We start from the raw sequence: 25550 nt of genomic DNA, 5'->3' as shown, positions 1-25550 counted from the left end.
GTACTTCCAAATCACACCATTTCTACTTCCATCGGATTGTTCGGCTCTGGAATAAACTACCGCACATTGATATCTCTAAGTCTCCCTCCCACATCAAGCATCAGATTTTAAGGCATTTTTGGCATCACTTCCACTCACACTTTGATTCAAACAATACTTGCTCTTTTCATTTTCTCTGTCCGTGTAGTTTATGTGCTTGTGTCTAATGTATGTATCTTTTAAATTTATTTTGATTAATGTATGTATGTCTCCTCTTTATACTCATCAAGGCTACTCCACTAGTTGGTGTTAGACCTTCAACACAACTCTCTCTCTGTTCTACCACTTGTATCTTTGCTCTCTGTATTATGTGTTGTAAAGTATTAATAATAATAATAATAATAATAAAGTGAGTATAGACTCTATAGTCTAGAGAACATTTTATTATTGCTGATTACAGACATTATAGATCTCGATGAAGTAATTGCATTACTTGAGAGGCATCAGTACAGCAAAGAATCATATCATGAACTTTGTCTTCATCTGCACAACAATACACTAGAACAAGACCACAGAGATGTTCATTCTTGTTTTACAGAGTGTTTGACTAGCTGGTTGCGTAAAGCTGATCGTGTGGAAACTCCTAAGCCTCGTACAATAGATGCACTGATTACTGCTCTTAGAGAAATTGGAGAGAATGCTGTAGCTGATGGTATTAATGAAGAAAGACAAAGTGAGCGAAGCCCCTAATATAGGCTGAGACATTTCTGTTATCTTGGTAATTTTGAGGGGTTGGCAACAGGCTTATAATAGAACTTCATTGGTAATGCAGGAAAACCCAAGTAACCTTGGAAGAATTTAGTAATCCTAATACCTTAATATACTTGGGAGTGTTAACCACACCCATGAGTTATTAATTTAAATTATTAAGACCACACCCACAATAAGTTATAGAGGTGTGGCTTAATACCTTAGCCATACCTTTCAATATAATCAAGTAATTATCATTTGTAATCCCCGGTAATCCAAAGAATCTACTGATAATCTAGGTAGCGTCAAGCATAGGGGTAGGAACAGGGGGGGCGGAGGGGCTTAAGCCCCCCCAACTTTCATTGAAGGGGGGCTTAGCCCCCCCCCCAACTTTAAGTGATATACATGTATTACTATTATCAACACTATAGACTTTAGTTTAGGTAATCCTTATATGTGTGCATATTGTGTGATGATTCGTTTCATAAAACATTTAATACACTATCTTAACTTCTAAGAACACGCACTCTTATTATTTTTTTCAGAAATACACAAGCTTCTACTTCTTTATTTAACAACTCTGTTAACATCAGCTTCAGCTGAGCATAGATTATTGACGTTAAGGAGATTAAAAAACTACTAGCACTCCACAATGTCACAAGAGCATCTTAATCATGTTGTTATTTTGCATACACACAAAGACTTTACATTGAGAATACATTAAAAGAATACACATTGAGGACATTGCAAAGGAATTTGTTACATTTAATGAGCATAGACGCCAATATTTTGGACAATATTAATTCAATACATGCTATGTATTAATGATCAATTGTTAAATCATGCTCCTATGATTGTAAATAAATAATACCTTAGCCCCCCAACTTTTAGTTTGTTCCTACCCCTATGGCGTCAAGATTATGTACTCTTGGTAGCATATACATGTAGCTCCAAATTATTTTTGGTAAAAATTTTCATTAAATTTGTCAAGTACTTTTGCTTGACGAAATTTTTAACCGACAAAATTTTTCTTCCACATGTACCGTATGTGGATTAATGCACACAAAAATTTTATTGACAAAAAATAAGATTTTGACGAAAATTTGGAGCTAGCTATACGGTAATCGACTCATAGTTTTAGCTTAGTAATCTATTCGTAACCCTGGTAACTTTCAGTAATCTCAAAGATTGTCCTCCCATTGCCAACCTCTCAGGTAATTTTGTCAAGTTTATTTTGTTTTTTGAATTATTTTTGCAAGGGTAATTTTTGTCTTCAGTGTTACCAGTGTTGAATTTATAATGGAGAATAAGAGCAATTTTAGCAATATTCATAAATATAAAAATAATTTTCAAAACACTTCCAGAAGAAATGATGCAGTTACCCTACCTCCAAATTACTGCATGCTGTAAATGCCAGCCTTGTGTAACTGATAAAGCTTGTATGTCAACACACACATGTACATGTATATGTAGTCATGTACCGTACATGTACATAATTACATATATAGTTACATTGTACTTTTTGTTTTAATATAGGGCACCTAACAAATTTACCTGCATGTGCGTATTTTACATTATTTCCTGCTAATCCAGGTAAAATACATACTTATAGTAACAGAGTAACTTATGTATTTGTAGGTGTTTGTAATCTTAAGCACAAAATTGAAAAGGTTCCTGAGTTGGAAAAGATTGCTAGTAAATTACAAGAGAAATATGATTTTCTTGTTTTTGCAGTTAGAAAATCACTTAGAGATCATTGTATTGATGTAGAAGATGCCAAAGCTTTGATAAAAAAAAGCTTGAAGAAAAAAGCTCTTGCTGTTTCTTATTTACTTCCCTGCATTGATATTCTTGAGAAAGCAAGTGATTTTAATAGCTTTTTTGAGTTTCTAAGGAGGTGTGATTTCATTGGTTACCTCAATTACAAGCTATTAAAGGCATTATCTGGGCTAATCATTGGTGGTGATGAGATCAACAAGCTTTTTTTGGAATATGAAAAGGAATATGCCAAGTTATTAAATTTAGATTCATTTCAAAATTTGATACCATTTTTTGAAGAAAAAACTGATGAATCTCCTGATGCTCCTCTTGGATTACCTTGTGTTTCTTTCAAAAAGCCTTTGGTGAGGAAATTCTCGTGTTCTTATTATGCAATTCTTAAACAATTAAGTGGAAGCAGTGTTCCCTTGAGAGATTCAACAAATGAGAAAGAAGTTACTTCAATTGAACAAGGTGAGATTTGCGCATTTATTGGGGACATCTTCTAATGATTTTTCAGCTATGGTTCTGTAATGAGAATAATTATTGCCACTTGAATTTAATTAGCAAGTGTAGTTACAAATGTAAGTACTAGTGTATATAGATGCATGTCATACATTTACTACATAATGGGTGCCATTTGGTGGTGCTATGAAGTATTTAGGTTTGCATGACTGGTGATGTACAATATTTTAGTACTGTCTCTTATGTGCTAATGTATGCATGACTGCATGTGGCTCGTTGACTGATGATGTACAATGTGGGCCGTGAAAACAATTAGGAATGACTTGGAACTATGTCTCTATAGGTCACAAAACTTAGTCAGTCAATGCACACAAAAAAAGTCCTTTCTTTGTTTTTTACAGATGCTCTAGCCAAATGGTTAAAAGAAGGCACAGTTAATCTAACTGTTAAACGCGTTCAAATGCTTGGCCCTCCTGGCTCTGGTAAAACGTGTTCTCAACTTCTCCTACTAAATGAAGATCCACCTGAAGATGTCACTGACAGTACACCAATAGCTTGCCGTGCTGTCAAAGCCACAAGAACATCAATTGAAAATGGTCATATGAAGAGAGTTGATGCCAAAGCTTTTCTTTCAAGGTTGGCATGTGATTTAATAGAATCTGCATCAAAACTAAAGGAAACACTGGTACCAACAGGAGGCTGTGATGGCACAAAATCAAAGGGGGAATCTTCAGATAACATTCCTACTGGTAGTCCCGAGACTGAAGCAACAGAATCAGCTGATACAACAGAAAAAGTAGCAAGATTAGCAGATTCAGCAAATGATTATCATTCTAATAAGGTACTTCAAGATATTGTAGAGGCCATCCCAAATGCAGAAGCTAATTTAAATTGTAATTGGGTATACATTGTTGATTCTGGTGGTCAGACAGCATTTCAAGAGTTATTGCCTTTGTTTACTAGAGCAGCTTCTCTTAATATCATCACAATAGACCTTTCTAAAGGTGTGGATGAGAAGCTTGATCTGCAATATAGAATTGATGGAGCATCATTTCCTTGTGATTCAAATTTTTCGTATACAAATATTGAATTTTTAAGGGGTGTTTTTTCCTCTGGGGCTAATTTGCAGCTTTACCACTCACCACATTCAGAAGAAGATGCTGCAACTCCAGAATATTTTGTTCTAGGTACACACAGTGATGATGCTAAAGCCACGCAGCAAAAGATTGCAATATTTAATAAAGAGATATCATCATTAACATCTGGCAAAAAAGGCTATTCCATCATTCCTGCAGAACAAAATGGAGACATCATATACCCAGTCAATACAATGCTCAAACCTGGCCCCGAAAGACAGGAAGAATCCAAGAATCTTTGTGATACAATATTTGATTTTGATGACGATACCTTAGATGATACTTTTGATGATACAATTCAACTGCCAGTTCGATGGTTTGCTTTTGAGCTGACTTTGCTAGAGAAAGCAGGAAATAGCAGTGTCCTTCATATGAATGATGTCTTGTCTATTGGTAGGAGCCTGGAAATGGATGATGGCGATACAAAAAAGGCTCTGGAATATCTTCACAATGTTACCATTATTCTTTATTATCCTCAAGTTTTACCTGACATAGTGTTCGTTGATCCCCATCCTATTCTTGATATTCTCTCACGTCTATTAGCTCTTACTTATAAAATTAAACGAAAATTTTTGCGACGCCTTACAAGAGAGACGCCCTCAGAACCTGAACTGGATAAACTAAGTAAGGAAGGCATATTCACAGAATCACTGCTGGATAAGTTAAAAGATGACCAGAGATTTTCTAAATCTGATTTTATCAATCTTTTGCTTCACCTACACATCATTGTTGAGACACAAGATGGTTACTTCATTCCTTTTGCATTGCCTCCTTTTGCATTGCCTCCTTTTGGATCTACTGGTTCTCTCCCAAAGTCAGATATCATCAACCCATTACTAATAGTCTGGCTCAATCCTGTCACTAAAGAAGTTTTGCCTGTTCCCCGTGGAATATTCCCTTTGGCAGTTGTCAATTTAATGAAGCTTAATCAACCACTATTTCAATTTTTTCCAGGTTCTCAAGAATATCTCAGATATCGTGATGCTATGTCGTTTCGAGTTCGTGTTCATGATGAATTTATTGGCACCATTCACTTCATTAAGAAACACAGACACATTGAGATTCATTTTGATACCAATGAACTGAAATACTGTCCGCTTATCTGTGAAGCAGTAACAGAAGCTATTCGCAGCAGTAATGTTGTCATTAATTTGAAGCCTCTTCATAAGCTTGCCTTTGCTTGCTGTGATATGAAAGATTGCTATTGTATTGTCACAAATGAAGCTGAAGAGAAAGTTGAATGTACTTTATGCCCAAGACCAGCTCTTATCAGTGGGAGAAAAGAGTACTGGAATTGGTTTCATGTTACTCATAAGAGCTTAACTGAAGGTAATATTAAAATTAACTTTCATTTTTGTTGTTAGTCACAGTTTGTGCATGTCAGGGATGTATCACACCCTATTGGGCTTAAGCTCAGAAGTGCTTTAAAGCCTTTTAGAAAGAATTGAACATGGTCTTGGGCTTGTACTTAATTACAATTACATTGTATATACATGTACATGTATATATGAGCTTGGTCTTAATTATTTGTGGTCAAAAATAGCTGAAATTGTTGTGTCTATTTCTGCCTCATCAGCAGCGCAAGGCTATTTAGTGTAGCAAGCAAGATAATTGCCCAGAGAGAAGTCGCTTAATGTTCTTATTAATAGTATTTGGCTTGTCATTTTAGAGCTTCCAAAGGAATTAAAATACATTAGATAAAGAACTTGAGCTTACAATGAAGCTCATGAGAGATTTTGTAATTGTACTTGAGGCCTTGAGCTTATAATTTAATTATTGAAAAAGTGCTTGGGTTTGTACATAAGCTCTTTGATAATGTAATTGATACATCTCTGATTTATATGTATAATTACGTATAACTTTAATTTGAATGATATTTTATGTATACATGTAGCTCCAAAGTTAGCTCGCGAGACTACCCCAAAGACACTTGACATCACTGACCTTAAAGATGTATTGACATTACTCAGAGAATGTCATTTTAATGGTGATTGGGAGGGACTTGGTATAGAGTTGGGTCTATATAAACATCCAACACTCTCAGACATACAGCAGAGTTACACCAGAAGTTCTACTCTTACAGAGTGTCTTGCTTCATGGTTACTAAGAGTCGATGGTGTAGATCAAAATGGTGGAGCAACCTATGTCTCTCTTGCTAATGCTTTTGAAACATTAGGTCAAAATGCTATAGCTGATCATATACGCAGTGAGTTAATGATTATATTTGGGGAAGGCAGAGAGTGTTAAATTATTATCATTATTGTAGAAATTAAACTGCCACAGGAAGAAACCTGTATTATTGGTATGTTATTTAACCATGTTTTGTTGTGATGCATGCACATGCAATTTTTATATAATTATTTTTTAGTAAATGATGCCCACCATATTTTGGACATCACTTGTTTAAGAGATGTACATTTATCATTATGTGATCTTTATGAGTCAAAGTGGCTTGATCTTGGTGATCAGTTAGGGCTATATGCTAAAACTTTACAAGCTATTGAAGATGATTATTCTGATGACAGGAGGTGTCTCAGGGAAACACTTGTGAAATGGTTAGCAGGAGCTGATGATGTTTTACCTTCATGGGGCTCATTAGTTCAGGCACTTGAAGCTATTGGAGAAAATAATGTAGCTGAAAACATAAGTTAGTGAATATGTACAATGTTATGAATATGCTGCTACCTTTATGTACATTTTATGTAGGATGCACAAAGATTAAGAGAAAAATTACATAACACAACTTTTGTATTTAGCTCAGTGTTTCTGTTGATGTGTAGTTTTGTCACAATTTTTTGTGTGCCACTCCACTAGTGACTTTCGACGCAACTCTCGCTGTTTTATTACCTGTATTAATTTTTTTAGCTCTTTGTATTAAGTGGTGTAAATTTTGTAATAATATTATTTACAATTTTATTATTATTTTTTATTAAGTTAAAAACGGTTCCAGCAGTAAAAAACTACCGGTATTATTAAATTTTGCTGGACTGAGTGGCCATTTTTATGGGTGCGGTTTATTAATGTTATGGCAACGCCCATTTTAAGTAGGCGTGGCCTTAAGCAAAGGAGGAAGATGCCAGCAGTTTATGTGTAAAGCCTCCCTCTCTTGACGTCTCGTCCTTTCACTCTCTCCCTACAACTGAAGCTAAAGAACAAGATAAAGAAAAGAGCTACAGATTGACACAAGTACCCGCTCCAATACCTTTAAACCCCCTCCATTACACTCTACTCCCTCTCTCTCTTCCTCCATAAAGGTGTGTACTAGTCTAATGGCTACAGCAATGATGAATACCCCTCCTCATCCTCCTAGTGGAGGGGGAAGAGGAGGGAGTGGTAGAGGGCACGGGATCACGATCGATGTCTCCCCACCATCTCCTCAGTAAGTGTACACAATCAAGAAAGCGAATTTTAATTGAAGGGCTCTTGTAAGAAAGGCGGTATTGATATATTTTAGTATATTTTGAGAAATGGAGTTTTAAAATTGAGACTAGACTTTGTACCCTAAACCCTAAACCCTGTAGTAGTACATGTACATCTATTACTGTGTTTTTGTGTTAATTGTATGTTGTTTTGTTTTCTTTTATTTTGTTAGATATTTTTCTTGTTATTTTAATTGCATGTACATGTACATGTACAGCATAATAATAATAATATTATTATTATTATTGAAGCTTTTTATTTATTCAGTGCTATAGAATATTATTAATTAATTGACAATAATAATTATTATTATAATTACTCTTTTAATTACTTGATAAGCAGTCACATGTGTCTAAGAATGCATGTATTTTTTCTCCCTATTATACCGTACATGTACATGTAAATGCACACACATTACATGCATGTACATGTACATGTGTATGTTTATGTACATGTACATGTAATACAATTGTAGTTGGATTGAATCCATTTATCCTCTACTACTTGGCATTGTATTGAAGTGGCTTTACTAATACATTGTAAATAATATTAACTCACCATTTGTACATGTACATGTATAATAATATAATAGCCATTACTTTATGTATAGTCTTAATTTAATAATTGATAACTGTTGAAGCCTCTAGTATGTATACATGCATGTACAGTATGTGGTATAATAGTACATATTCTGTGGTCCCATTGGTCACTCTGTGTTGTATAGCTATGGTTTAATTCCATGTAGTATTCCAGTTACATTTGTACAATATACTGAACATGTACATGTAGGATTGTACATATTCTCTCCTTATATTGTGTTACATTCTATTGCTGCTTTAATGATAATAATTTTCTTGGAAGCTGACATCTGATATACACATGTACATTTGCAATGTAGATATGTAGCTCTAATTAATAGTACAGTATGTGTGGATACATACAGTTTATATAACCTTTTGTCTTTGTCTTATTACTACACGTCTATGATAATTCCTCTCTTATGTACATCTTTGCAGTCATTTTAAGCATACCATCTCTATCATTTTTGGTTCAATTTAATGTTTTCCTTCTATCCCTTCCCCCTCTCTCTCTCTCTCTCTCTCTCCCTCCCTTTCATCCCTCCCTCTCCCTCTCTCTCTCCCCCTCTCCCCCTCACTCTCCCCCTCCCTCTCCCCCTCTCTCCCCTCACTAGTGACTACATTCATTCTTCTCCCCAGCCTCACTCTTCACGGGACAGAGACTACACCAGCGGAATGAGTCCCGGCAGTGGGGACCTCCCTTCTCCCTTTTTCAATCATCCCCAACTTATCGAGAGCCCCATACCCGAAGAACCAGGAGAAGATCATTTCGGAGACGATTTCACCGACTTCCCGCGCTACGACTCGCGGGATATTGTGTATGAAGAACCTCAGAGACAGGCAAAGATTGTAGGGGAAAGATACCTAAAGGCAAGTATACATGTACATGTACATGTATGTACTGTATATGTACATGTATATTAATTGTATGTATGTGATGTCATAAATTTCTGTGAATTTTGAGAGGGAAATATAACACAAACAATGAAGCTATAGCATGTACACAAAAACACAAAAACTTGTAATACATGTATGTCATTAATGTACATGTACATATGTACATGTAGTTTGTCTAAATTTTATAAAAATACTGACAGACAGTAATAATGACACAGTTAATAGTTAAACTACCTATGTAAATGTACTGTAGATTTAGATGTATATGTACATATACATATACATATACATTGTATGTACATACATGTACATGTCTGTACATGTTCTGTGATAAACAATGAAAGTGGTTCAGGTACTAATTGAAGCACCTAAGGAGTCACCTTTCAATATGTAACACTAAACTCCATTGTGTGAATGCCTTTGTTCCTTCTATGGAGTACATGTTATGCACATGTACATTTAATACATATACATGTACATTGTATAGTTTACATGTATTTCCTCTTATAGGGTGACCTGTTAGGCGTTGGTGCTTATTCTAAAGTGCGTGAGATGCTGGACTGTGTCACACTGTGTAGGAGAGCAGTGAAGATAATGAAGCAAAGGAGACTATCGAGAATACTCAATGGAGAAGAGAACGTCAGAAGGTACATTGTGTACATGAAGTGCAGTACATGTACAGTAGGTGTAGGTTCTAGCTTCATGTGTAAAGGTCTTTTCACACTTGCAAAAGAATGTTCATTATCGTGTTCACACTAGAGTGGTTTCATATCAATGCTCATGTAAACCAATGGGGACAAGAACACAAGATGATACGTAATCCAGCTGCTAGTGTGAATGCGCATTATTTCAGCTGTATCAACAAAGCAGGCGCAACAAAGCGCCTTAAAAACTGCCTGAAATCCAAGTACTTGTACATTTGCTTTAATCTTTTAATCACCACTTTTATCCTTTAGTCAACGCATCAAAGCATTTTCCTTTTTACTAATACTATTGTAATGTTCTATCTTTATTCTCTTCTCTCTCCCTCTCTCTCTCTCTCTCCTTTTCAAATAGAGAGATAAAGATACTTAAGAAACTCAATCATCGAAACGTGATTAAACTATTGGATGTCTTCTCTGATGACAACAAGCAAAAACTCTACATCGTCTTAGAATACTGCGTGGGAGGACTACAAGAAATGCTCGACAAAGCACCAAGAAATAAATTCCCAATCTGGCAGGCACACAAGTGAGTAGGCGTGGTTGCTAGTGGGTGTGGTTGTTATTTATGGGTGTGGTTATTATTTGTGGGCGTGTGTTTTTTACAGGTATTTTGTCCAGTTGATTGAAGGGTTGGAGTATCTACACAGCTGTGGTATCGTTCATAAGGACATTAAACCGGGCAATCTTCTATTAACCACTGACGACGTGAGTACATTGTACATGTACATGTACTTATTTTTATTTTTATTTTAAATTTTTATTATAATTTTTTGTACATAAGCAATAACTTATGCATGTAAGTGAGTTAAAGTTAAAACTTATAAGTTAAAAATTGACAAGTAAATGTACATGTACATTTAGCATTAAATTTTATGTTAGTTACATGTTCTATTTAATGCCCATGCAGGTGGTGAAGATATCAGACTTTGGGGTAGCGGAGGAGTTGGATCGGTTCAGTCAGTCCGACAGGTGCTGTAATTTCCAAGGTAGTCCCGCCTTTCAGTCACCAGAGATAGCATCAGGGCAGGATAACTGGTCGGGATTTAAAGCTGATATATGGGCATCTGGTGTTACCTTGTAAGTGGTCTGAGTTGTGTAACTTTAAAAATTCATAAAAAATTTAAATTCGATTGGAATCAGCTCAAACTTGCTACACAGCATAAGAACTTGTATATGTTTCAGGAAAAATTATAAAAATGGAGAATTCTCTTTTAGTCATTTTTGGTGAAATTTGGCCCGTGACACTGTACTATAGTACAGGAACTTTTGCCCGATTTTTGAGTAGCTTTAAAAATTCATATAAAATCCAAATTTGATCGGAATCAGCTCAAACTTGCTACACAACATAAGAATTTGTATATGTTTCAGAAAAAATTATAAAAATGGAGAATTCTCTCCTAGTCATTTTTGGCGAATTTTGGCCCGTGACCCTGTACTATAGTACAGGGACTTTGGCCCAATTTTTTAGTAGCTTTAAAAATTTATAAAAGATCCAAATTTGGCCGGAATCAGCTCAAACTTACTACACAACATAAGAACTTGTACTGTACATGTACATGTATATGCATCAGAAAATGTAATAAAAATGGAGAATTCTCCATTTTTCATTTTTGGGGAAATTTGGCCAATGACCCTGTACTATAGTACAGCCGATTTTTTAGTAACATTAGCCAGCATCAGTACATGTACATGTACATGTAATACTAAACTACATGTACTAATTTCAATGATGTGTACATTTGTATTTCCATTAGGTATCATTTCACAACAGGGAAGTTTCCTTTTGAGGGTGAATCAGTTTATAAATTGTTTGCGGTGATATCTCAATGCACTTACACTCTACCACCTGAACTACCTCCCGTACTACAGGACCTTATTAGAGGTTAATTAATAGTTATTAATAGTTACTTTAGCACTGCTATAATACATTTTGTATTTAAGGATTTTGATGTTTGTAGCTGCTCATTAAAATGTTGTTAATAATTACATGTAAAAATACATGTAGTTATTAACAATTATAATATTAATAGTTATACATGTAAGTTACATGTGTACATGTACATGAGCCAACTAGTGTATGTACATGTAGTTACTGTAACTGTATTAATTTCTATGGTTTTTGTCATTAATTAGGAATGCTCTTGAAAGATCCTGATAAGAGATTGGATATAGAACAAATAAGAAGACACACGTGAGAATAGGGAGGGAGGGAGAGAGAGAGAGAGAGAGAAAAAAAATAGCTAGAAAAAAAATAGCTAGAAAAAAGATGAAGAGATACAGTAGGAGAGAGATAGAGAGAGGGGAGAGAAAGAGGAAAAATAAAAAATGACAAAAAATTATATTTAAATAATGATAATAAAAATGATTTTACATGTACATGTACACTGTACATGTATTACATATTCTCTTTCTCTGCCCTCTCTCAGTTGGTTCATATCGAAACACTCAAAACCATTAAAAGAGGAGCTGGTTCGATTCCCTCCTTACCAAGACTCAAAAGACAGATATCGTGGAAGCACCGTCATACCTTACCTCGAGTCATTCTACAACTACGAGGGAGTGGCTGGTCTGGAAGCTACTGGACGCTGGGACTCACAGGACGAGGAGGCATTGTTTGATACTCAGGAGAGCAGTACTGGGATACCATCGGCTACACAGAGTCTAGCGTCAGTCTCTCATGAGAGGTCTCTGGATACTATAGCTAGTAGGAAGTCAAGAGTACACTCACAGGAGAATGGTAAGGAGGAGAGAGGGAAGGAGGCTTTAAGATTGTGGATTTACTGTACTATATAGCCCATGGTTTTTTTCTGAAAAATGGCTCAAAAATCACCCCCAATTTTTATTGCATTTTCTGATACATATTGATGTACTTATGCTCTGTAGAAAGTTTGAGCTGATTCCGACTAAAATTTTTCGAGTTATGGCCATTTTTAAAAAAGAGCCAAAATCCCTGTACTATAGCCCATGGTTTTTTACAAAAAATGGCTCAAAAATCATCCCCAATTTTTATTACATTTTCTGATACATATTGATGTACTTATGCTCTGTAGAAAGTTTCAGTTGATTCTGACTAAAATTTTTCGAGCTATGGCCATTTTAAAAAAATAGCCAATTTCTGAAAAAATCCCTGTACTATAGCCCATGGTTTTTTCTGAAAAATGGCTCAAAAATCACCCCCAATTTTTATTACATTTTCTGATACATATTGAGGTACTTATGCTCTGTAGAAAGTTTGAGCTGATTCCGACAAATAATTTTAGAGTATAAGCATTTTAAAAATAATATGAAGAACCCCCTTTACTACTATTATGCCTTTTTGTAATAAATGTCTGAAATTGCATGTACAGTATCTCACATTTCTATTCTTTGTAGTTCTTTTTCCTACTTCTAAAAGTGTCGATGAGTTGGGTGTAACTGCGATTGGCCCAATCCCCTCACCGAAACCTCCGAAAAAGAGACGCGGCTCAAAAAGACGTATCAGCGAACAATGTACTCATCAATGAATGATACAATACAATAACTATTGTAATAGTTTCATACACTCAGTCACCCATACCTCTCTTTCTCTCTCTTATAAGAGTTATCTTTCTCTATTTGTAACATAGTATTTCTGCTATAATACATATCTCATTCACTCTCTCTCTCTCTCTCTTATTTGCTCCGCCCACTCTCTAAAACCACACCCACTAGTATTAATAATGCATGATGTAATGATAAATTATTTTCGATATTTTTTGTCTCTCTCTCTCGTCTGTCGTGTTCATATTGTGTGGTTGTATATGGTATATTATATAATATTATAATAATTTTAAAAATAAAAATATAATATTTAATAATAATAATATTTGATTTTATAAATAATAAATATTATTTTTATATAATATTTTTGCACAGTTGAAAGCGTTTATAATACAAGAAGAATGTGAATGTGAATTATTTTTGTGACATTGATAATGTCACAAAAATAATAATGATCTTTATTTCACCGAAAAATGAGACAATACGAAACGTAATGTTAATCTTTCATGACATTGGTACCAATTTTCCATCGGAATCGAATCTTGGAAGTACGGGAATGAGATAATTTCCATAAGGCGACGGCTCGCTTACATAATATCCATGAGACTGGGACATCGCCTGCTGTAAAAAAAGAGGCGGAGTAAACTGTTACAATTATTTTTGAATGTACAAGAATTTTTGTGCTACATGTACATGTAAATTTGCAAATGCTGCTGCATTCATGAAAACGTGTTAATTTTAAAAGCAGCTTTACTTGAAGAGCAAATTTCTGTTGCTTAGAACAGTCCTGTGGTAGTGGCGGAGTTAGGCGGGGTTGCGAGGGCTGGGGAGGTACTGGAAGATTTGATTTCATTATTGGAGATGGAGACCTGAAAAATAAAATAAATTCTTAAAATAGTATTCTATCGCACAAACCTGTCTTCTTGGAGTTTCTGCAGCCTTGATCTAGTCTGCTGAAGACCCTGTAATATTGAGCGCCTATTCTGAGCATCTAAAATGGTTAAAATACATAAAGAACATTTTAAAAATATCCTTACCGGCGGCCATTTTTATTTTAACCACGCCTATAAAGTCAGCCTCCTCTCCACCCACGCAACCCACGTGGTAAAATGGCTGGTTCTCTTGCCCATCATAAACAAGCAGATACTTGTACAAATCGGCCTGAATATCGAAACCCACGACAAGAAAGGGCCGTAAAAGTGAGTCCAGGCCCTCACTCAGTATTTTAGACTCCCCACAGGTGTACACCATTAACCAGGAGAGCCGGTATTTACTAGTTTTGAACGTTCCTTCTCTAGGAGTTGTGAAAGATTTGATGGAGCTCTTCTCCTTATACGGAGAAATAGAAGAGTGAGTTTAATAAAATGGACAATATTTTATGTTTTAATTGGCTACATTTTCCTCAAATTTAGTACCTACAGTTATCAATTTACATATATTAGCATGTACATTTATCAGTTTGTTTAATGGTAGATTTATTCTGGCATGCTTTGTTCTGTCAAGCTCTTTTCCTTCTTTATCTTATCCTGTACTAATAGGCCAATGTGTCATGTAGTAGATTTATGCAACAATTTTGTGTTTTTCAGAGTTTATATAATGATGATGATAATTATTATATGACCTTTGTTTAATATGACCTTCCTGGTTTTATTTTATAAAATTTTCTGTTTATTTTTCTCTCTCATTAATTCTTTTGTTAGTCTTGCATGTTGTTATAACAGAGCCATTGCATGTATTATTTCTCTCTTGCCGTCCGTGAAATAGAATTTAATTTGGCTTACTTCCAATCCACACAGTCCTACTATTGGCAGTGGCTTGTGTAATTATAACTGGGATTTTGGCTCTGTCACAAAATAAGTATTAATTAGAAGCTCCTTCTTGGCAGATGTGAAGTGTTAAAACTATAATTGATCGCAAATATGATTGATCATTTATATGATAATAAAGTACTACAATGCAGTGTATACATGCAGTTACTTTTGTTATATTATTACTAGTTATTATTATTTCTCCTCATGGTTGCAAAAACGCACCATTGCATGTACTATGCATGCATGCTTCTTTTTAATTTTTGAAGCAACTTTGAAAATTCATAAAAAAATCTAATTTTGATTGGAATCAGCTCAAACTTTCTGGAGAACATAAGAACTTGTATATGCATCAGAAAAAATTATAAAAATGGAGAATTCTCTCGCCATTTTTGATGAAATTTGATCAATGATGCTGTACTATAGTACAGGGACTTTTGTCTGATTTTTGAGTAACTTAAAAACTTGTAAAAAATCCAAATTTGATTTGAATCAGCTCAAACTTTTTACGCAACCCAAGTACATGTATATGCATCAAAATGTTTATTTTCTATTCTAAATTATTTTGAAATATTTTTTCCCGCTGACAGGTACAGGATATTGGATGAGTACCCCTGTGAGCCATACACTGACGTGTACCTCATTAAATACCGAGAGATCGAGTCCGCAAAACTAGCAAAAAATAAACTGGACAATCACTACTTCTTCAGTAAGGACCTTCACGTCTGCTATGCACCGGAGTTTGAGAGTGTCAGCGATACAAGAGAGAAACTGAATAAGAGGAGAACGAAGATTAGGAAATTCAAAAAAAGTGAGTTTTCTTTTACAGTCATCTACATGTCAAATTTTGCCCTTTAAATTTGGCATTGACCCACAAATACAAGGTCATTCAGCAAATTTTTTCTGTCAAGAATTTTGCTAATTCTATTACTTCAATGTAAAATTTGAGCAAAATAAATTACTTATCAGTAGATTTGAGTAAATCTGATTCCATTACATCTCTCTTTCCCTTCCTTTTAAAATCTTTTCTCTCTTCAGACAATGCTCCATCTTCTACCAGAAAGTCTACTCTCCCTTCTTCATCTTCTAGGCCACACTCCACAATACATGTAGATCCAGTACCAGTGACTACTACTACAACAGTACACAGACCATCATTGCTACAAGTACCTTCTCATCAAGAAATACCCCTCCCTCCTCCTCTTCCCTCACACCTGGCACCCTCACCATCACACCTGGCACCCTCACCATCACACCATCTCATACCACTACTCCCTCCTCTTCCCCCTCCTCCTCCTCCACGTCCACTTTTACCTCGTCCCTCTATCATCGTACCTCATATTGGCCATGGCCCTTCTCCTTTATTTTCTCCTCCTTTACATGTTTCTTCTCTCCCTCATCCTCATCCTTACCGTCGTCCTAACCGCTGTCCCTTCCATGGTCCTGTTCCTTTGATCCACAGTCCACCCCGTGGTCCAATACGTCTTCCTATTCGTTCTCCTCCCCATGGTTCACGTTATGTCCCACCTGTTATTGGTGCTTCCCCTGGTACCCCTCCCCTCATTTCACCCTCTCCTCCTCCTCCTCACTCTACTCCTCCTCCTCTTATTCACACTACATCATCTTCCAATCACATCCATCAAGAGAGAGGTGTTCTTATCTCTCCTACTAAGAAGGCCACTCCTCTTTTACACAATCCTCCTAATCCTAGTCCACTCATAACGTGTACTAGTAATGCTTCTTTGCTCACTCCTCCTCCACTAATTTCAATAGCTAATACTGTACAGCCACCACCATTAGTCTCAGACCGTGTACATGTTCCTGCATCTTCATCAAAGTCTTTATTGAGACCACCTATACTTAATGATCATCAGTCACAGTCTCACTTAAGCAGAAACTCTGTTAGACCACCTTTTACAGGTTCAGCTCAAACTGGTAAAGACCAGTTGCCACTTGTAAGTATTTCTTTTATTTAAATGATTAAATATATGTACATTGATTTATTGAATTAAAGCATTTATAATAATTTACGATTTACCTATAGCTTTCTCCTCTCCTTCTTTCCCCAGACAGGTAATCCTTCAGTTGATTTGACAATTCTTTCCGTTAGAAACAAAATGTCACAGGTACTTCATCCACTTAGATTTAATTTGAAATCAATGAAAAATAATTGATGATGGGGCATTATTGTAAATTAACTCCACTTTATATTGTTAAGGTATTCAACACTAGTGCTGCTAGGGACTATGCACCACCTCAGACTAAGAAGAGAAGACGAATATGACAAGTATCATTTCTTGCAGACTATTTCATCTTTTTTTAAATTGATCACCAGCTAGCATTAATTTATTTACATTGCTGAAAAGTAAAATAATGAAAAGTAAAATAATGATAATCAGGCTCATGTAAATTAGCAAATGCACAATCAGGTTTTTAAGATTCGCTGATTTTGATTTTTTTATGATCGTGAGATGGAAACTTAATGAAGGCTAACAGAGGAGGACGATACTCTCCATTCATAACATTAAACTCTTGCTCATTACTGAGAGTCAGATCCTACAATATCTCACATCTCTTTAATCAAACCTTTTGTTTTAATTACTGAAGTGATTGATCATTCTGTGCTATCATAACATGCGCATGATCATGTGTGGTGTGGCCTGGGAATTATGGTGGCTTTCCCAGACCACGAGTCAGACACCACGCCTGTTGCGGGGCACGTCGCCTGCTATGATCTAAATGGCTGGGATCGACAAGGAGCACTGGAAGAAATTGGCTGATAAGCTAGGCGAAATCAACAAGGCCATAATTGCCATTGGTCCAATAAAACTTGATGTCGTTAAACTAGTGGCTAATTTTGCTTTTCAAATACCACGGTCCGACCTTGAAGAAGCCGATCGTCTCACTTCAGTGTACATTCTACTGGAGCGTAAATATGGTAGTAGCTCTGCCCTCAATTTACTTATCATGATTCTCTTGCGTTTGGATGTGCAAAGGCCACTCGTCGATGCTCTGAAAGAACATGCTAAACAAAACGAGACAGTCGTTGAAGGCATTGATCTGAGGATGATGGATTTCATTCTAACCGTTTGTTCTATCTTATGTAGCTTGGATCGCGTAAAGTATCATTCTTTAAGGAAGATGGCAATACGTACTTTTTTGCCTCAGTTTGATGTCTCAAACGTCATATCAAGAACTCATCTCTTGGAGCTCCTCTTTAATCGAGACTGTCTCACACCAGACTCATTCCAGTACCTTTTTGCTTGGCTGGAATTAATCGGTTGTAGCCTGTATCATGAAAAGTTACGTGGGTACTGCAGACGCCATCATCTTACAGTACCAGAATGGCATCACCTTGCAGAGTCCACAGTCTCTACACTAAAAGGTAAGTTTCATTGTTCCTGCATAATATGTATATAATGTTGCTATTACAGAGAGTCATCTTAATGCTAAAAAGAGTACTGGTCATTGCCGGCCCTTTCTAGATGTATGTAGGAAGAGTCTTTATGCTATAAGAGGTAAACTGCCAAATGTCAAAAAGGGGATGGGTCTGGACACGAGACTAGACTGTGGCAACTACATGTATATAGCAGTTGCTATGGCTCTGAAAATAAAACATCATGAAAACAAATGTGTTATAAAAAATTGATGTTGTTGTATACTGCCACGCAGTAGTCAATAAGTAAATTTATGAGCAAATAAATGTCCCTGATAGAATATAAATTATATTATTGTTATTATTAGATGGTAGTGCCATAACTGATTCCCAATTACTGATGAATCCCAAATCAGAACTTACAGCTGCTTTCCCTAGTTGTGGTTATGCATATGCAACACGCCATCCGATTGAAGCATCAGGTAAAGTACTATTGTTATTCATAGTAATTACATTGATTTGATCTATATGTAGGTCCCACACTTCTTGTTGCTCAAAAAACAAGTGCACTAAGTTCTACTTCAGTTCTGGAACCGTTTACAATGGAAGCTTTTCAGTTGGAGTCAACAATGGAAGCTTCTCAGTTGGAGTTGATGACTTCAGCTTCTCATCTCCCTCTTGTATACAGGGATAATCTCATTACTCTCATTAATGAAGCTATTACTATCCAATTGCTGCAGCCTGCATGTAAAACATTAGAAAAATCACTCAATTTACTCTTCTCTCAATATACTCCAGCTGAATCTGTTGCCTTTTTTCTTCAATGTCTGTCTGCTCTGGGTTGGGATGGGCATGTCAACCAGTTAAAATCTGAAGCAGATGAGACCTTTTCTTTGTTGACCTCTTATCCAGAGGTTCTGAGTAGGGCAGGTGAGATAAAAGGGAGAATCAAGACAGATCTTACCTCAATTGTTGCTGAAATCGACCTGTCTCTTCTCGGTTTTTATGTGGAGCTGCTCAATCTTTCGCTGCTTGGAACAATCTTCTCAACAGAAACATTTTATGAGACTATATATTTGATGTTTGATCACTTGTTGATGACAACAGAGTCTCCTTCTAAAACTGCAAGTATCATTTATTCAGTCCTTGGTTACTTCCATTGCAATGAGAAAGCAGTATCTAAACTAGGCCCCTACTTGATACCAGGCTTTTCTTTACGTTTATCATATCCTGAGATATACTTTAAATTAAGGATTGTTGAGTTCTTATATGGTCTAGGGGAAGATGTTTGCAGATTAGCAATGACGGTTTTTTCTCGTATTCACTTAAATGATGAACCCATTGACAAGTATTCTCCACTGGAATTTATTGGAGCATTATTTGATCGTTGTGAAGCAGATGTAGCAAAGCTTAATGAGCTGTCAGGATATTTTAACCAGCCTGACTTTTTTGATTTGTGTGTACAGCAAGAGAACAAAAGTAAGTGGACTAAATTGTACTGGGTATAATTTTTTATTTTTTTATTACTTTTTAGCCATGTCTTTTGATAGTGATTTATCTTTTCCAGTAACCATTGAAAGCAATCATTGTGAAGCCACACCTTTGCCAACTGATGGAGGTAATGTGTTATAATGGGTTTGATGTATAATAAAATTAATTTGATTCTAATTTTTAGCTAGAATGACTTTTATGACCAATTGCTGTAAATTAAAAAGAGGTAACATGATTCAATTCTTTTTTTACTGATTTACTTTATCATACAGATGATTTCATAAATTTGGAAGGGTTAATCTCAAGGTCACGATTTGGGATAGATCTAGTTAAAGTTCATTCATGTCCTCCTCCTATATCCGACATTGTAGTTAAGAATTTTGTTGCTCACTTATGTCTAATAGACAAATCAAGCAAAATTCTCAGGCCGTTCAGTCAAAAAGAGCAAGTTGCTATTCATTTAGCCATTCAGGGGCTTAATGAAGTAGCTGAATCATTATTTTCTGAAGGTGTAGTACTATCCCATGCTTTGGTTTATGTGTTGCTGGATAGATTGGGCTACCCAGTAAAGAAGCTGGCTACTCCTCCTGCTGAGACAGAAAAGTTATCAATATACCTAGAACATCCCAATTTTGATATGCTACTGACATTAGCGGAAATAATTCGACTGATGAGTTCTCGGGAATCTGAGCTGTTTGACAGAGTCATTTCCTCTTCTGGCTTTTTGAGTTTTAAATTTAATAATGTATCTATTTGTGACACCCTAACAAAGAAATATAGAAATGGTGATTTAGATATGAATGACGTGTTAAAATGGCTGGAAGAATCCAAATGTTCCAAGTATAAATTATATATTTTTGAGTATTTTGAAAGACGTAACAAGACAGAGGCAAAGCATAAAGCACTGGAAAGAGGGATACAAGAAGGATATGTATCTCTCAATTATATCAAGATAGTTATATGTGGTCCTCCTTGTGTTGGTAAAACAGCATTCAAGGATTTATTGGCTAACAGACCACCTCCTCTCAAACACAATAGCACACCCATAGCTGCCCGTCCTGTGCATGCTATTGAGAGAATAGCTGCTGGAGGCAAAGTGTGGAAAGAAATTACCGAAGAGGATCTACTGAAGATGCTTTCCAATATTATACGTGAAACTGAAGAACCTGTTTTAGACTTTTATGCAGTGCATAATGATGTCCTATCTTCATCTACAACAGAGTTAACAACAAGTCCGTTATCAGTCCCTCTTTTGAAAACCTCACCACCATTATTTTCTCCAATTGATTCAAAGTTTCCAGTTCACCATTTTTTGTTACCATCAATTGCTAATTCGACTAAAGAATCTTTTTCTGCTTCATTACCAGCAGTACTTGACTCTACCTTAATAACAATTTCATCACCATTGACTAAATCGTCATCTGCACCAGTGCTTCAATCTACCTCTTCATCATCGTCAACACTTTCTCCAGTGCTCCAATTTCCCTCAACAACAAAACTATCACCAACAAATGAAATACCTGACTTGTATTCTTATCAAGCTGCCAATAGCACTTCTGAGCTAAAGAAAGATTTTGACTATGCGTCAAGAAAAATTATTGAGCAATTGTCTTTGGAAAAAAAGGAAGGCTCACAAAAGCTACATGAAGCTACTTGGATTCACCTTTTAGACAGTGGAGGCCAGCCTCAGTTTACTGATCTCCTTCGTATGTTTGTACGTGGTAATTCACTGTACATCATTGTCATGAAGGTGACCGAATCCCTTCATGACAAACCTACATTCGTTTACTCTATCAATGGTAAAGCACTCAATACGCCAAAAGAAATGACCATGACTAATCTTCAGATTATTGAGAGGTTTGTTCGTTCCGTTGCAGCAGCTTCAAGAGAAGGCACAAGCAAACCAGCTTTTGCTATAGTAGCCACTCATTGTGACAAACAATCATTTGTAATGCAGAAATTTGGTAAGAAAGAAGCAATTGAAAGGAAAAATGAGATTCTCCTGTCACAGTTGAGTGATTTTGTTGATTTCTTTGTATTCTATAATCATGATTCTAATGAGTTGATTTTTCCTGTGAACAATCTTTGCCAGAAGAATCGGGAAACAATTTCAGCTGAAATTCGCCACCGCCTTGTGTCTGACATTACATTTAATATTAAGATACCAGTACGTTGGTATGTGTTTGATTTGAATATGAAGAATGAAGCATCAAAGGAGACACGTGGAATGATCTCACTTGAGTCCTGTTACTCTATTGGTCAAAGGTTAGAAATGGATAAAGAAGAGGTTGAAAGGTGTCTCATTTATTTGGACTCAATGAGGTTATGTATCTATTATCATAAGCTCCTTCCTCATGTAATCTTCACTAATCCTCAGTTTCTGATAGATTGCCTCTCCAATATTGCTTGTGTGTCCTTTATTGATGATTTAAGGCAAATGTTACCAGGAGTTGGCCTATCTAAAGAAATGATACATTTACTTAAATGTAAGGGAACTTTTGATAAGGCACTATTGCATAGTCTTAAATCGACATTAAAATTTGTTCCTGGTCTGTTCTCTATGGATGATCTCCTAACATTACTAAAGCATCTACTTGTTATCTCCACCATTGAAGGAGTTCAGGAAATCAAATATTTCATTCCTATTCTTCTACCTGCAGAACAAAGACAGAAAAGTTTCTTTGCTAAATCAGCTAAATCAGAGCCTCTTCTCATTACATTTAATGATAAGCTAATTTTACAGGCAAGAGATTTACATCTATGGACAATAATGTATACTGTTTTTTTATACAGGGTTTATTTCCAACATTGGTAGTTTCTTTATTAAGTCGAAATAAAGAGCCTTTCTTCTTCATTGATAGTAGTACTACTGATTTTCCCCAGCAGCTCCGACATGCAGTGAAGCTCTACACAGAGGAACTCTTTGGATCAGTATTCCTTTGTGAGAATAAAGAATCAATTGAAGTTTACTTCACTGGTCTTCCTCAACATTGTTACCTCCTTCGTAAAGTAATCATAGAAGCTTTATCAGCAAGTGCTGAAGTATTGCAATACGATGAGAAGAAATTAAATATGTCTGCTCTTGTTCATTGCAAGCATAAGCATGACATCCCTGCTAATGACGAGAAGATTCACCCAATTAAAATCTCTTACAAGAATAACCCACCTCTAATTTGTTGCAGTGTTGAAACTAGTCCTACCATCACTATTAATGATATAAGTGAAAAGCAAAGCTGCTGGCTAATAGGTAAGTCAATGCTCAATACACTATATACTCTCTTATTGTTATTCTTTTTCATTATATGTGTAGGTGCACCAGCCTGTACAGATCCTGATACCATTTCCTTACCAGCTGATGGAAATGCATTGTTAAGTGAGTGAATTGTATAATTATAATCAAGTATAATTTTATTTATTACTGACAGATCATACTCATGCTTCTATTTTTCTTGATGCTATTAAATGTGTGGTGTTTCAATGGGAAACTTTAGGCATTCACTTGGGAATTAAAAAGTACAAGTTAGATGAGATCAAGTATAATTGTCACGATCAAGTTCAAGTTTGTCGTAAAGATATGATCCATCACTGGATAGATACAAGTTGTGCTACATGTAATGCATTAATAAAAGCACTGGAGAAAATAGGAGAACGTGCTATCATTGATGACATAAAGCGTTTGCAAACTGCTGGATGTAGGTATTGAATTTTTAATTTTATTTTTTGCTTTAATGATACTGACAATAGCTATTTGCTTTTTGTTATTGCTCTTCCTTTATTATTGAGTTTTTTTCATGAATTTTATTGTCTAAAAAATTTGATACAACAATTTGTAGTGACAGCAAAAATGACACTATTTTATGTTAATTATTGATGTGGGGTGCTTGTTGAAAATATAAATAAATTAATGAACAAAAATAGAATATTGATTTTGAGTATACAGTGAATGAAGAGATGTGGCTTGTGTAATGAATAATAACCGTGTCCACTTTTACCACGCCCCTCTATCATTGTTTCTCACTTTCTCATATTGGCCATGCTTCTTCTTTATTCTCTCCTCATGTTTCTTCTCTCTCTCATCCTCATCCATACCATTGTCCTAGGCTAACCGCTGTCCCTTCCATGGTCCTGTTCCTTTGATCCACGGTCCACCCCGTGGTCCAATAGTCTTCCTATACGTTCCCCTCCCTACGGCTCAAGTTATGTCCCACCTCTTATTGGCACTTCCCCTGGTACCCCTCCTCTCATTTCACCCTCTCCCCCTCCTCCTCACTCTACTCCTCCTCCTCTTATTCACACTACATCATCTTCCAATCACATCCATCAAGAAAGAAGTGTTCTTATCTCTCCTACTAAGAAGGTCTCTCCTCTTTTACACAATCCTCCTAATCCTAGTCCACTCATAACGTGTACTAGTAATGCTTCTTTACTCACTCCTCCTCCATTAATTTCAATAGCTAACACTGTACAGCCACCACCATTAGTCTCAGATCATGTACCTGTCTCTGTATCTTCATCAAAGTCTTTATTGAGACCACCTATACTTAATGATGACTATCATCAGTCACAGTCTCACTTAAGCAGAAATTCTGTTAGATCACCTTTTACAAGTTCAGCTCAAACTGGTAAAGACCACTGAGTTGCCACTTGTAAGTATTTCTTTTATTTAAAGATAATAATAACCACCACCTTATTGTAAGACTGCAGTACATTGATTTATTGAATTTTATAATAATTTACAACTTACCTATAGCTTTTCCCTCTCTTTCTCCCCTGAAAGGCCATCCTTCAGTTGATTTGACAATTCTTTCTGTTAGAAACAAAATGTCACAGGTACTTCATGTGCTGATTAAGGCCACATTTACACAGCAACAAAAAACGGTGCAATCTGTATAGTTTTGTGCCTGTTTTATGCTTCTGTTTACACAGAAACAAATGAAAACATGATAGAATCTTGATAGAACTCTATGGAAATGAAACCGGTGTTCAAAGAGGATACTTTTAAAATGATGCGTTTTGTGTTGCTGTGTAAACATAGCCTATAAATCAGATTTAATTTGAAATCAATGAAAAATAATTGATCATAGGCACTGAATTAATTCCTCTTTATATTGTTAAGGTATTCAACACTAATGCTGCTAGGGACTATGCACCACCTCAGACAAAAAAGAGGAGATGAATATGACAAGTATTTGTAATTTTCTTGCAGACTGTTAACTTTAATTATTCTCTTTTTTTTAATTGATCACCAGCATTAATTTATGTACATTGCAGAACAGTAAAATTAATAATAAGTTATAAAATAATGAGTATATAAATGATTCTTTCATTCTGCAGTTTTTTAGTCTCAATCTCATGTAAATAAGACGTTATACATGACTATTGGGATGTGGATTGTAGAGCTATAAAATATCCATGTATATCTAACATGGACCATCATTATTCTATATATATATATATATATATATATATATATATATATATGCAGCATATTTTTTGAATGCAAATAGGGCCTCACATTATGATTTTGCATGAAATCCTTTCAGGGTTACATAAAGCCCAACATACCTACTAATTAAGGCGGCAACTTGATGTAACCATCTTTTGTGGCAGACTTTTGTAATGCAACATTGTAAAGCCAGGTTTACAGTCAACATAATATGTGTGCGGTG

The 25550-nt window shown here is 35.7% G+C and overlaps 5 protein-coding genes across 8 annotated transcripts in view; 4 read left to right on the top strand and 1 right to left on the bottom strand.

Moving 5' to 3' along the window:
* The window catches only part of LOC109583169 (uncharacterized), a 10484-nt gene extending 3500 nt beyond the window's left edge, over window positions 1–6984 (top strand). The window contains exons 3-11 of the mRNA XM_019998396.1: window positions 270–342; window positions 440–712; window positions 2266–2322; window positions 2368–2961; window positions 3354–5417; window positions 5983–6294; window positions 6355–6390; window positions 6457–6735; window positions 6795–6984. Of these exons, the coding sequence (XP_019853955.1) occupies window positions 270–342; window positions 440–712; window positions 2266–2322; window positions 2368–2961; window positions 3354–5417; window positions 5983–6294; window positions 6355–6390; window positions 6457–6735; window positions 6795–6826 (3720 nt within the window). The 3' untranslated portion in view covers window positions 6827–6984. The remainder of the gene's footprint in view (window positions 1–269; window positions 343–439; window positions 713–2265; window positions 2323–2367; window positions 2962–3353; window positions 5418–5982; window positions 6295–6354; window positions 6391–6456; window positions 6736–6794) is intronic.
* A 143-nt stretch (window positions 6985–7127) lies between these two features.
* LOC100632250 (serine/threonine-protein kinase STK11-like) lies at window positions 7128–13331 on the top strand. The gene is made up of 11 exons (XM_019998414.1): window positions 7128–7274; window positions 7343–7467; window positions 8701–8956; window positions 9494–9630; window positions 10040–10213; window positions 10293–10392; window positions 10595–10764; window positions 11442–11569; window positions 11821–11878; window positions 12114–12424; window positions 13060–13331. Exons 2-11 carry the CDS (start codon window positions 7358–7360, stop codon window positions 13188–13190), a joined length of 1575 nt encoding a protein of 524 aa, XP_019853973.1. The 5' UTR covers window positions 7128–7274; window positions 7343–7357; the 3' UTR covers window positions 13191–13331.
* Window positions 13332–13675: 344 nt separating this feature from the next.
* LOC105313322 (SOSS complex subunit C-like) lies at window positions 13676–14295 on the bottom strand. 2 transcript variants are annotated; one of them, XM_019998408.1, is made up of 4 exons: window positions 14244–14295; window positions 14122–14197; window positions 13961–14075; window positions 13676–13827 (listed from the first exon to the last, which is right to left on the bottom strand). In XM_019998408.1, the coding sequence occupies exons 1-4, from the start codon at window positions 14251–14253 to the stop codon at window positions 13711–13713; spliced, it is 318 nt and encodes a 105-aa protein (XP_019853967.1). In that variant the 5' UTR covers window positions 14254–14295; the 3' UTR covers window positions 13676–13710. The 2 variants fall into 2 exon arrangements, with proteins under 2 accessions (XP_019853967.1, XP_011404951.1); XM_011406649.2 differs by having other exon boundaries at window positions 13676–13824.
* LOC100632124 (pollen-specific leucine-rich repeat extensin-like protein 3) lies at window positions 14265–25146 on the top strand. 3 transcript variants are annotated; one of them, XM_019998405.1, is made up of 6 exons: window positions 14265–14405; window positions 14447–14556; window positions 15605–15825; window positions 16053–16969; window positions 17084–17140; window positions 24998–25146. In XM_019998405.1, the coding sequence occupies exons 1-6, from the start codon at window positions 14316–14318 to the stop codon at window positions 25055–25057; spliced, it is 1455 nt and encodes a 484-aa protein (XP_019853964.1). In that variant the 5' UTR covers window positions 14265–14315; the 3' UTR covers window positions 25058–25146. The 3 variants fall into 3 exon arrangements, with proteins under 3 accessions (XP_019853964.1, XP_003387780.1, XP_019853965.1); XM_003387732.2 differs by lacking the exon at window positions 24998–25146 and adding an exon at window positions 17233–17384; XM_019998406.1 differs by lacking the exon at window positions 24998–25146 and adding an exon at window positions 17233–17384 and having other exon boundaries at window positions 14335–14405; window positions 14505–14556.
* Window positions 17377–23726, top strand: LOC109583173 (uncharacterized). The gene is made up of 10 exons (XM_019998402.1): window positions 17377–18399; window positions 18449–18532; window positions 18759–18872; window positions 18925–19869; window positions 19925–20008; window positions 20066–20107; window positions 20154–22624; window positions 22675–23128; window positions 23192–23254; window positions 23307–23726. The coding sequence occupies exons 1-10, from the start codon at window positions 17754–17756 to the stop codon at window positions 23582–23584; spliced, it is 5181 nt and encodes a 1726-aa protein (XP_019853961.1). The 5' UTR covers window positions 17377–17753; the 3' UTR covers window positions 23585–23726.
* Window positions 25147–25550: the final 404 nt, after the last annotated feature.

The sequence above is a fragment of the Amphimedon queenslandica genome, unplaced genomic scaffold (genome assembly GCF_000090795.2).
Source record: "Amphimedon queenslandica unplaced genomic scaffold, v1.1 AMPQUscaffold_13321, whole genome shotgun sequence".
NCBI classification, from domain to species: Eukaryota; Metazoa; Porifera; class Demospongiae; order Haplosclerida; family Niphatidae; genus Amphimedon; species Amphimedon queenslandica.
This window is presented reverse-complemented; position numbering and strand designations above follow the sequence as displayed.